This window comes from Mugil cephalus, chromosome 9 (assembly GCF_022458985.1).
Source record: "Mugil cephalus isolate CIBA_MC_2020 chromosome 9, CIBA_Mcephalus_1.1, whole genome shotgun sequence".
Lineage (NCBI taxonomy): Eukaryota > Metazoa > Chordata > Actinopteri > Mugiliformes > Mugilidae > Mugil > Mugil cephalus.
The window spans coordinates 16,948,739-16,960,979 of NC_061778.1; the positions used below are offsets into that span (position 1 = coordinate 16,948,739).

The following is a 12,241-nucleotide window of genomic DNA, read 5'->3' on the forward strand; positions in this document are numbered from 1 at the left end:
TTTTTATTTATTTATTTTTTTTTACCTTGGACAAAAAAGTATTTTTTCCAAAGTACAGTGAAGACTCTGCCTACTATGATGCCTTGTCCTCCTCTATGACTCCGCCGGTAAAAGAAGGAACTCATGCAGCCAGCTGCAGCAGCAGAGGTATGGAGAGTGAATGGAAACGCGGGGTCCGTGTGGGGGGCGTTTATCAAGGGTCCCAGTGTTGGAAGGTCCAGGGCCGTGAGGTAAACTGATCCCAGAGCAGCGTGACTGGTGAACAGTGCGCATCGAGAGTCAGCTGGTCAGTCATTCAGCGAGCCCGCTGCTCATCGGACATCTGAACCGCTTTGAGATCAGATTAGTGACGGACTGGTGGCTCTAATTTTTGACGGGGATCACATGAGGATTGGACTTGAGCTCCCCTGAGTTGTGGTAAGTAGATTGCGCTTTTACGCACCACACAGGGTTGGTGGCGACTATTCGTGGATTTACACGGAGTAGGAATCTGTTTCCGACAGGATGATCAATTAGATATAATAAATTAATAATTATTATCAAATAAATAATATGTAGAGCGACCGTTTTCGAGCAGGGTCACCGTTTCAGGCCAGGTGTGTGTTAAGACAGCGTGAAGACGGAGACATTGGCGCAACAACTCAAGACTAAATGGACTGTACATTTTTCACTTGACCTCCACTACGTGCGTCCAAATTTATTGTCACATGAAGAAATATCTAATACGTTTTGACATTATGATATCGTAAAGTATGTAGTGTAATGGAACCTATATACAGAATTACTTTTACAGTATATTTAAAGGAGGGTTGTGAAGTGAGACTTCATTAAAACACAACGAGGCCATTAATTCAAACATCCAACTCTAATCTCCAGTTATTGAAGTATCGGATCAATTCAAAGAATATACACTGCTGTATTCTGATGCTATTCAGTAGACGACACAATACTTCAGACCTAGGATTTAACCCTATTTGGCCACTTCATTCATAAATTATAAACCTACAGGAGTTGCTGAAAAAATGGCCCTACAAGCTTTTATCAATATTAAACCTGAAATAAACACAAACGTATGTTGAATGAAAGTAGAAATAAGTTATAACAATGTAAATATAATACAGTTCACTCATTGATGTCCACAAAGCAACAACACAAACACATGTATACGCTGACTCAGTGAAACAACAAACAGTGGATCTAAATATCTAGATGGCTACAGTGACGTGTCATTTAATGATTCACGACACAACAGTCAAACTTCTATAGTGTCTATTTCTATATTTTCTCTTAACTGCATGTTAAGTCATCACTACGGCGTTTAAATTTTTTTATTAAATATTCCTGGTAAAATAATAACACACTACTTACTCTGCATCAGTGCCTTACAGGTAAGATTTCAGTATAAAATGATTCTGTAAACGTACCAATGTTGTTGGTTTTTAAGATGCTCACAATATAATTCTTATTTTATTAGCCTATATTGTTCATATATGCAGGAGGTGAGGTAGGGGATGGGCCACAAAAATTCTTGGTAGAATAGAGGGATATGAAGTCCATTTGTCCAGTAGCCTGTATTAATCGGTGTGTAATGGATGATGGATTGTGTCTTCTATCAGTGCGGGTGTCTGTATGGAGAGGCAGGCGGTGCAGCGGGCCAAGGAGGCCTTCCTGAGCGGCAGGGCTCGACCCCTAGAGTTCAGACTGCAGCAGCTTCAAGCCCTGCAGAGGATGATCATGGAGAAGGAGACAGAGATCTCCACTGCCCTCAAACAGGACATCAGCAGGGTGAGTGGACGCTCGGGAGACACCAGCGCGGGACGCTGGACCTTGTCATATGTGTGCTGCGGGGGCTTCATTTGCTTCAGCGACAGGTGTGTTGGTCTTTTTTTCCCCTCAGAGCCAGTACGACACACCACTACTGGAGCTGATTGGCATTGATAATGAGATCAAGCTGGCTATAGAGAAGCTGGCAGAGTGGGCAGCTCCTCGGCCCGTGGAGAGGAACCTCCTCACCATATCTGACGAGGTCTACATCCAGCCTGAGCCACTGGGAGTTGTGCTCATCATCGGTGCCTGGAACTACCCCTGGGCCCTCACCCTCCTGCCTCTGGTCGGGGCTATTGCTGCAGGTAGAGAGCTGCTCTGTCTCTGTTGCTCCTGGCTAGACCTCGGATCTGTTTGAAGTAGGGTGCAGCTGGAGTGGAGACAAAACTTATAATGACAGAGAAGTCAAGTTACAGGGTTATGATTTACCTTGCCTAACGCCGCAGAGGTTCAGACAGATGTTAAAGAAGTTTAATATTTAGACCTCCAGTGACATGATGAAATAGGCCTTTTACAGTATAGGTAGAAATGATTGATAGAAATCTTTGCTCTAATCAGTGTTATCTTATTAAGCACACTTAGAAGGTAAACAGAGACGAGTAACTTCCGTTGTGGGTCAGTGGAGAATAAAAGCATAAAAGGCATGCAAATACAATAAATAGCCAGGTGGTAACCTATCTAGCTCTCTGTTTTCATACCGCTAGAACATTAAAAAGTTGTAAAGTTATAAAATCTGAATGTTGACTTTTTAAGCTTTGACTCCTGAGTAAATTTAAGCTAAGCAATCCAACCACATTAGAGACTTTTGATTCATATCAGTGGGTACGAGCTTACACTGAGTCTTAGCCTCAGCCTTTTAACATTAAACTGAATGCTTCAGTTTCTTTAGCCAGTTTGTGCTAGTTTAGTGTATATGAAAACAGAGAGAGGCCGACAAAAAATGACTTGAATTTGAGGATTTAATTGTTTATTACTTAAGTCTATTTTTCATTTTAACTAGTTCTTTTGAACAAGTTTTTGTTTTTCCACTTGTATTTTGTATATTTTGGGTCACCCAGGCCTTGCTGTGTCTTACAATTTACTACACAACCTGAAAACCTTTTCCATGCATTACTAAAAATACCAGTGAATATGCATGTCCTGTTTCTGCACAACTTTGGCAAAAACAATGAGAAATACCATGCCGTTCAAACCGACATGTGACTGCCCTCCCATATCTGCATTCTCACCCTCCTACTCGTCCGCTCTGCGTCACTCAGTGATCTCATTCCATTCACAGAAACCTGTGTTCTCTCTCTCTCTCTCTGCAGGCAATGCAGCTGTGGTGAAGCCGTCAGAGCTCAGCGAGTACTCGTCCCTCCTCCTCCGGGCGCTGCTGCCTCGCTATCTGGACAGGGTCTGAACACCAGCTGCTATTGTTGATAGAATAATGTCAGGCAGAGTTGCAGTAACGCTAAAGTCTTATACCAGCACAGTACCGTGCTCAGCACATTGTTGTGATGCAAGCGCCAAGTGGTCACTGCATGACGGGATTCTTCATTTGTTTTTTCAGTTGCCCCATGCTCCTTGTACAGTAAAAGACAAAAATAGAAATAACATTCTGAAAGTTTGCATTGTTTATTTCTAGGACCTGTACCCAGTGGTGACAGGTGGAGTGTCGGAGACCCAGGAGCTGCTGAGGCTCAGGTTCGACCATGTCTTCTACACAGGCAGCAGCTCGGTGGGTAAAGTGGTGATGGAAGCCGCAGCTCGCCACCTCACCCCAGTGACCCTGGAGCTGGGAGGAAAGAGCCCCTGCTACATCGACAAGAACTGTGACATTAGAGTCGCCTGCCGGTAACACACTCATAAGAGTAGCCAGCATCCCTGGTCACACACACAGCGTTGAACGGAATTAAATCCAATACAAAAGAAAGCAAATAATCAGCTGTAGCTTCTGTCATTGTAGTAATACATACAATACATAAAAAGTGTTAGCCCATTGTCACCAAGGAGTATTTACTGAAATATTCTTATGGAACATGCTCAAATATCATTCATATAAGTCACATCTTTCAGGTTGCTGCTGTACACTGTGTGCATGTTTCATCCATCGAACTGCTAAAGGGGTATACCCCAATTTCCATTCATTTCAATTTACTATGGCACAAAACAGAGGAGGAGGGGCTTAAAATCTGCCTAAAGATTGTAAAACCTTATGCTGACACTTCGTCGCCAGCATTTGTGAGCTCACGTTGAGAGCAAAGCTGGTGATTCATTACAAAATGTCTGAGAATGCTTCTAAATATCAAGAATGTGTCGCTAAGTACAGAAGGTTTGGACACACTTTTTCATTGAATTGAATGAGAAGGTGTGTCCAAACTTTTGACTGGCAGCGTAGTGGGAGCCTGGAAAGTAGAAAGTCACAGGAAGATGCTGATATAACCCTTTAGCTCTTTTTTAAACCCTCCAAACATTAAAATGTCACAGAACATTGTCCATTCGTGCTCTCTCACACCTGTTTTGAATGCAGTCGCGTCACGTGGGGAAAGTTTGTCAACTGTGGCCAGACGTGCATCGCTCCAGACTACATCCTGTGTGAGCCCTGCATCCAGGGCCGGGTGGTGCAGTGCATCCGACAGACTCTGCTGGTAAGGTGGTCACTGTTGACGACGTCGCTCTGACTTGGCGTCTTCTGTGCAGATGAAGCAGCACTGTGTGGCTCTTCATCAAGGTCATTTTGATCCGCCCCAGGAATTCTACGGCGCTGACCCCAAGTGCTCACCCGACTACGGCCGGATTGTCAACCAGCGCCACTTCAACAGAATCATGAGTCTTATGGAGGGCTACACTCCTGTGGTGGGAGGACAGAGCGACTCCTCGCAGCGATACATAGGTACGGAGATCACTCGTTGATGCCTCATTCACTTCGACTGAACAAATGTATCTGATTTATATTCTGTGTAATGAACACCGATGTTGCACTTTAAGCCCCGACGGTGCTGAAGGATGTACCCCCCCAATCCAGGCTGATGCAGGAGGAGATCTTTGGCCCCGTGCTGCCCATAGTAACCGTGAGCGACATGGATGATGCCATCAGCTTCATCAACGAGAGAGAGAAACCTCTGGCTCTCTACATTTTCTGCTCCGACAAGAAGGTAAGGAAGAGATCCAAAAGCAGGTTTTCTTGTCTGCAGTTCTTCCTCGTGGGGGTTATCGTTCCGTCTTTTTGTCCTTTCTCTCAAAGGCAATTAAAAAGATGATTGAGGAGACCACAAGTGGAGGAGTGACGGTCAATGATGTCATGATGCACTACACACTCAGTTCTCTACCGTTTGGTGGCGTTGGTAAGAATAATACAAAGTGCTTCTGTTCGTCTCAAACGGTCATGAATACCGAAGAGGACATTCCCTTGATTTTAAAATGTCTTTAAATATAAGGGAAAGTGACTACAGACCCGTGTCACCCCTCCAGGTCAGAGTGGTATGGGCCGCTACCACGGCAAACACACCTTCGACCAGCTGAGCCACCTGAGGGCGTGCCTGGTCCGCTCACTGGGCATGGAGAACCTCAACCGGGCCCGGTACCCGCCCCAGGACCGCCGGCGGGCGCGCAAGGTACGCATGGCCCTCAAAACGCCTCTGATCGACATGTCCAAGAGGACGCTGGTCTGGGCCGTCATAGCCACCATCATCGGCTGTGGCCTGTCCATCACCCTGCTGGTCATCCTGCTCATCGCTGCAGGCCTCAACTGCACCTGTTGGTACTGGAGGGGATTTTATAACTAGAGACAATACAGCTCCCTTCACAAGATGTATCCAAAGAAGGTGCCCGTTGGAAGGACTTCAGAATACACATTGAATCTTGTTTTATATTCACATATTTTGAAGGTAAAATCATAATGGTAACCTCCTGATTTAACATTCACTAGTTGCGTATCCCGTTTGTAAAGTTTTCTGTGCCTCATTCGTCTGCATTGTTAACAGGTTAGCATTCACTTCTTGAGGAAACGTGTGTATTTCACTCACTTTGCTTCAAAATTAAAAAAAATGTTTGTATATCAGCATGTTTCCTTTTTTAAACCATGTGATTAATGCTATTAATGCTGTTGCGGCTGTTATTAGTTCTCCGCAGTGTTCTTGAAGGATACACAGTGTGGCCACCAGATGGCAGCAGAGAGCTGTCTAAGAATATATAAAAAAAAGCACCACAGGTATTGTGACTAAATGCTCCATGACTTTATATTTACTGCTTTTACAGATGCCGGCTATCTTTCCAGATAACAGAATTTAATAAAAACCCCAATACTCATCAATTTCAGTTTCCATAACGTGATGAAAACAATACATTTAATGGACAAGAGCGGGGGGGTTTTGCCTCTCAGATTACAATCTGCCCAGTCTTCACTTTCAGTTATAAATGATGGTGCATGATATCATACGATGGCTGATTGTGCGTGTAGAAGATCTGCAGCTGTGGAAGTATAATTACATTCTAGCAAATTGGCAAAAACAGTTGGAGCGGAGCTTATATTTGAGTCATTCAAGGTAGCACCTCATTAGCATCCGGATCCCCCTGCACCTCTGAGATGCTCGGTTAAGCTCTAAACTGACAGCTTTATCGCTTAATAGGTTTGTGGATATCCAGCCCTTCAGCTTGTAAACCAGAAAAGGAAACAGCTGCCCTCTCGCCTCATCCCTAACAGGCTCCCTTCTAGCTGTTCCTGGAGGCCTGAATAACTGTTGCATAACACCACTAGAGTCATAGTGGTGACTCACTATGGATGTGAAAGCAGTCAGAGATGCAAGTTTGTGGCTTTCACAGAACAACAGAGTACACAACGTCCGCTTTGGGCTATTATCAGTGCTTCCTCGTAAACATATGCAGTCTCATACTACAAACTGATAAAATCAGTGGCTGCACCACATTTAATCTCTGAAGATGGAAAGGCTCATTCTTTTACCAGCAAAGCATGTCACTAATTTGCATGTTGCAGTTTCAGTCATTCCTGGCAGCACCCGCTCTAATGAACCAGTCGTCACTTCATTTGTGTCAATTCGGGGCCTCTGTAGCTGGAGTCAGATTGACTGCGTCAGTGCTGTTGCAGTTCCTGGTCGCTGAACAACCGGGGAAAGGTCACAGATCTTTGAACGTCCACTCTCTGCCCCCTCATGCTTTGCATACCTAGATTTGGACAGTTGATCCCATTCTTACTCAGACTCTATCGTCAGGTCTTTGTTCCACTGCTCTGTGTGGTTTCAGATTGTTGTTTGGCTTGGCCGTTCGAGGACACTTGGTCCGAAGTAGTCTGTAGTCTCAGGCTTTGCGTCAGTGGAGAGAGGTGAAACATTTCTGCACCGCAACCCTGCTTTCTGGAGCAGGCTTCGTTCAAGGACCTCTCCGTGTTCAGCTGCATCCATCAGACCCTGCTGCTGAGAAGGAATCCCACAGCATGAGGCACAGTATTAGCCGGTGGCTTCTGTCTCGCTACTCCAGACTCTCTAGGGCAGGGGTCTCCAGTGTTTCTCAGGCTAGGAACCCCATGCATAACCTCTGCTTCAGTTTTATCACAGAACTCATACTTGCTTTTTGTCTTGACATTCGGGCTAAATGAGACCCAATGCATAAAAGTAAACTTACTCTAGGAACGCTACAATAAAAGGTGGAAAAGGGGAAGGAGCCCTATCTCTTACTACATCACTTAATATTCTCCTTCCTTATTATAGTTTATCTGCTAGTTACTTTGCAGCTGGACAGCAGAATATTTGTCATCCAGTAGAAATGTGGCCTGATATTTGTTAAAAATCCAAACATTACAAACACAAACAAGCCTTCAAAAGATTCAGATCCATCAGGGAGGCAGTTCTACTGCTTCGTTAGAACTGATGCCGAAGACTCACTTTTTACCTCAAAGCATGACTTGAAGAAAATAAAACTGCATCCAGACTTGTTACATTAAATCCCAGTTTGTGCCGTAATCCTGCCCACTATCTGACCTCCTACAAAGAAATGCTTTATTTTCAGATGACTCATGCACAGCAGGGGGGGGCTCCTTCTGAAAGGCTTTGTCTCGCGCTGCAAAGTTAACTTTTGCAGAGATTTGCCCTCGTCTGTCCTCTTTGCATGAAACTCCCCGCTGCCTCAGCCCAGCAGCTGTCTGCCCGAGCGCTGCTGGCAGCGAGCTTCAGACACATCACTCCTCCGTCACACTGCCGCTTTGCAAGAGTCACGCAAACATATTTCATTCCGCAAAGAGCTTCGCTCCGGGGCAGGACGTGTGAGGTAACAGTGTGCTGTCCTGCCTCGCTGCTAACGTCTCATGAATAATGCATCATTTTTTTTTTTATGGTTTGGATGAGGGCATCTTTGAAGTGGAAATCTTAAAATCTCAACTCTCAGTCAAGGACACGTGCGAAGGTGAACATATGTCTGCATGCATTTGTTGTGGTATGTGTGTGTGTGTGTGTGTGTGTGTGTGTGTGTGTGTGTGTGCATTCAGCGTCAACCTGTCCACCTTCAGTCGTTCTGTTGCATGTCAGCAGAGGGTTGGGCTGCTGCTAGTGTCTGGGTTTGAAGGTGATTTGTTCCCTACAGGTACCCGGCCTCTGGTCTGGTCTGTGCTCCCCAAATTTTCCGTTATTGGTTGAAATGAGTGAGAGCATGCAAATAATTATCAAAGAAAAAAACTGGTTACTCAGATATACTGTGGTTAGCAGTATGCTAAATATAGACATAATCAAAGCTCACATGTAAACTAAATGCTACTGCTTTGCCCCAGAATGATACCATTAGGAAAGAAATGGAATAAATGAAAAAAAGCAACGCCGAACAATCGCCGTTAAGTATAGTTACAGTGTGAGGGGCATCACACTGTATGTGACTAAAAATGTCCTCATGAAAGCGTACGATATCTGTAGTAGCAGCACAGAAAATTACATTCCGACTCTGTCTTTAGATCTCCACGTGGTGCATTTCACACTCCAGTGAATCACAGTTGTGCAGTCTGTGAGTGACAGGCCCTTATTCATTACTTGCTGCTGTTGCTATGGCAACCCCACCCCCCACCCTCCACCTTGAGGTGTGCTGTTATTTCAGGCGTCCTACGCAAACCAAACGTTGCACTTGCAACGATAAATGGAGAACAAGAGAGCAACCACCCTCCCGCTCTGAACCTCTGCTTGAACCAAGCCACAGCAGGAGGAGGAGGAGGAGGAGGAGGAGGAGGAGGAGGCAGACTTAATATATATAAAGGTTCCACACTAACATGATGAAATTAGATTTCAGATAGATTCCTGACAGAAAACACACACCTTTGGGAGTTATCATAAAGAAGTTTTAGTCGAGCTTCCCGTGGCAACATGATTCACTCGAAGACAGGAAGATGCGCAAGTGAAACGCATCACAACAGAATTAGTTTGCACTCTTGGGATGAATCGTTGTTCACTGGGCTAACTTACGTTCAGCCTGCATGGTCTTTGCAACAAATGCATTTTGTGGATGCAGTCTAATTCAGAATGCTGCAGCAGTCAGAGACTCTCCCTCTAAATCATATAGTTTTCTGCTAAATACACAGACAAACTGGATTTATTTAAGCTGAGCACGTTTAGACGTGAAAGCAAATCTTTTTCATAATCTTTGACTTGTAAAGCAGAAATGAAACGTTAATCATTTCCCACTGCGTCCAACGCCAGAAACTGCTGTGTTTTGTGGGAACAGAGGTTATGCAATGAATTTTTTTTTTTTTTAATATTTAACTCGTCCAATGATTCATCCCGAGATTGAGGAAAGAATCCGATTAAAGAAATAAGCAGCTCCGTTTCTGTATGTTGTCTTCGTATATGAGTCACTGCAGCTGTGATGAAACAGACACTTTGCAGAATAAAACCAGAACTGATGTAGCCACATATAGAATTAGTTCATTTTTGTTTCTGCAACACTGACAAAAACATCAGAGGGGCATTTTTATTAAAAATCCATGCGGGCCTGAATGAATGTCCGTTAACAGAAAGACATGTTTCACCCTGTGGATATGGACTTTTTTCTTTTCCAAACATAAGCAACGTCGTCCGGAATGTGCTGGAGCAGCTGGGAGGTTATACAGGATGGTTCTGGACGAGTCTCATACATATTGAAACAGTGGTGGATTACACCTGGGTTCAAATCTGTTATGCTCTTCAGCTTTTAGGATTTTATGTATAAAATAGGATTCTTAATTACACAGAGAAGAATCCAGCAATTTAAATGGTTTGATCTTGATCATTTTTTGACCGAAATTTCACAACATTTTATTTTATCTGCTTCTGTACTGCGTCAGTTTACTGAAATGCACTGATAATTATTATTAGGTTTATGATTACCAACCTATTGGCTGACAAAACAAGAAATTTCAAGGTGTCACTTTGAGTTTCTGACGATGCATGGACAAGGCATTGTGTTTGTGATGCTGTGTTTAGGTGCCTTTGGATTTCCTCTTTCATTTTGGTGTCAGTTCTTTCCTCACAGTTACGCAAATTTTACTTCCCGTCTTTGCCTTTTTTCTTTGCCCTGTGTCTTTTGTCTGCGTGGTCCTCCTCTCACCGGCGCCACCTGTCCCTGTCAGCCCCCATGTATGTACAGTTCAGTCTTTTCCTCGGTTTCTCGTCTGTTTGCGCAGCCCAGATTTTTTTCTTGTCGCGTCTTGTCCGCGTTTGTCCGTCGAGGTTTGAGAATTCCCCCGCCTCACTCTGTGGTGCTTTCGTTCCATCCTTTGCTGGACATTATTTCATCCGGCCTTGCTTCCCTGGTGTTTCGGTCCTTCCTTTCCCTGCCATATGTATACATGCACTATATAAACACCCTGCAGTCGGGGATGCATCATACTGGGTGATGCACGTTACATAGCAGATGGATAATTGGTAAAAAAAAAAAAGAATAGATAGAGCTATTGTTTAAAGTGTTGATTGTAGATCATCATAGTGGACCATTGGAGTACTAAGTCACCGTTAAAATAATCTCCAGGAGCACAGGTGCATATATATATATATATATATACACACATAAGAGGTAAAACTGCAGAATTAACATTCAGGTTCATTTTCCAGATTTTACTTTCAATGCAGGACTTTTACTTGTAATTTAGTATCTGTAGAGAACATAGCAGCATTTCATATGAGTTCTTCTTCTGCAGGTAGACTGAGCAATCAGTGAGGGATGTGCAGCTGTTGAGCTCCACACGTGTGGAGGGGGATTCATTTAATTAGCCAGAGGGAGGAGCCTCCGTGCTCCCGTGAGCCTGCTTAAGAAGGCCACATTTGAAAAGTGTCTGCTTGCAACAATGCTGCAGCTTACTGCGTTCAGCTTTGCGCTCGCATGCGTCAGGCTCGGTGACGCTCGCTTCCTCAGCGTGAGCGTGCCAACCCACTGGGGGGTCGAGGAGCAAAGGCCCGCAGTGGTGGAAACAGAACCTGAGAGAAAGCACTCCAGTCAGTCTGTTCGCCAGGCTGGTGCGCTCCGAACTGAGCAGACGACGGTGGAGCCGCTCTACTGGAAGTATCCGGGAGAACCGGCGGAGCCGGCGGTGAGGCCCCCCGTCGGGTTCAAGCTGAAGAGGCCGGTGGCGGCTGACTCCGTCGCTGTGAGGTGTGGGGAAAGCAAAGTCTTCGTGGAAGTGAGTCAGGACCTGTTCGGCCTCGGCAAGCTGGTGACGCCGGGAGAAGTCACGCTTGGCGGTTGTCCAGCCGTTGAGATTGATGATTTTGCCCATGTGCTGATTTTTGAATCAGAGCTGCATGGCTGTGGCAGCAAACTAGTGGTATGAAGCTCATCATTCGACTCTGTTGCCAAGTTATGTCAGAATGTTTAACCTATTGCTGTTTTGTTATGTTTTTTTCCCCCCACAGATGATCGAGACAACCATCATCTATGCTTTTACACTGGTCTACAACCCCAGAGTGCTTGGCAGCAGCCCAATCATCAGGAGCCAGAGGGCTGTCATTGGAGTGGAGTGCCACTACCCGAGATGAGCTGAAATCGGGAGCAAGCTACAACGGCCTGTCTATTCTGGGAAAGCGAAGAGATGCGTTTTATGTTAAACAGAAAAGTGCAATAAAAATGTTTAATGTCACGCAGCAGTCCTTGAATGCAACATTATAGAGTAAGCACGCACTTGGTGTGTGGCTTTATTGTCCCCATGGGGAAATTCTTCTCCACAGCCCGTCCCCATTCCACAAAGTCCACCACAGAAGACGCACGGTAGAAACATGAGGGGCACACAGTTTTAATACAGACGTAACGGTATCGAGCATTTAGCCGTGTCCACACTCTGACCTATTTACTGAGGCCTTCGGGATAATGATCTCTTGCTGTTGTGACGCGTGTAATGGCCCTGTGGTTAAGATCTGTTAGATTTGGAGTTCAGAGGCTGATTATTGTGGAGACTGTGGTGTTTATGCATCTGGCT

At 44.8% G+C, this 12,241-nt stretch overlaps 2 protein-coding genes across 2 annotated transcripts; both read left to right on the top strand.

The window, feature by feature from the left end:
• Positions 1-135: 135 nt before the first annotated feature.
• LOC125013531 (aldehyde dehydrogenase, dimeric NADP-preferring-like) lies at positions 136-5,866 on the top strand. The gene is made up of 10 exons (XM_047594302.1): positions 136-417; positions 1,617-1,785; positions 1,898-2,129; positions 3,135-3,220; positions 3,452-3,660; positions 4,337-4,454; positions 4,558-4,699; positions 4,795-4,961; positions 5,051-5,150; positions 5,278-5,866. Exons 2-10 carry the CDS (start codon positions 1,630-1,632, stop codon positions 5,589-5,591), a joined length of 1,524 nt encoding a protein of 507 aa, XP_047450258.1. The 5' UTR covers positions 136-417; positions 1,617-1,629; the 3' UTR covers positions 5,592-5,866.
• A 5,222-nt stretch (positions 5,867-11,088) lies between these two features.
• Positions 11,089-11,905, top strand: LOC125013637 (zona pellucida sperm-binding protein 3-like). The gene is made up of 2 exons (XM_047594484.1): positions 11,089-11,593; positions 11,682-11,905. The coding sequence occupies exons 1-2, from the start codon at positions 11,117-11,119 to the stop codon at positions 11,802-11,804; spliced, it is 600 nt and encodes a 199-aa protein (XP_047450440.1). The 5' UTR covers positions 11,089-11,116; the 3' UTR covers positions 11,805-11,905.
• Positions 11,906-12,241: the final 336 nt, after the last annotated feature.

Coding starts and splice junctions, on each gene's coding strand:
- LOC125013531 (XM_047594302.1), top strand. CDS start 1,630: ATGGAGAGGCAGGCGGTGCAGCGGGCCAAGGAGGCCTTCCTGAGCGGC. Junction 2,130..3,134: donor GGTCGGGGCTATTGCTGCAG/GTAGAGAGCTGC, acceptor CTCTCTCTGCAG/GCAATGCAGCTGTGGTGAAG. Junction 4,455..4,557: donor GCATCCGACAGACTCTGCTG/GTAAGGTGGTCA, acceptor GATCCGCCCCAG/GAATTCTACGGCGCTGACCC.
- LOC125013637 (XM_047594484.1), top strand. CDS start 11,117: ATGCTGCAGCTTACTGCGTTCAGCTTTGCGCTCGCATGCGTCAGGCTC. Junction 11,594..11,681: donor GCTGTGGCAGCAAACTAGTG/GTATGAAGCTCA, acceptor TTCCCCCCACAG/ATGATCGAGACAACCATCAT.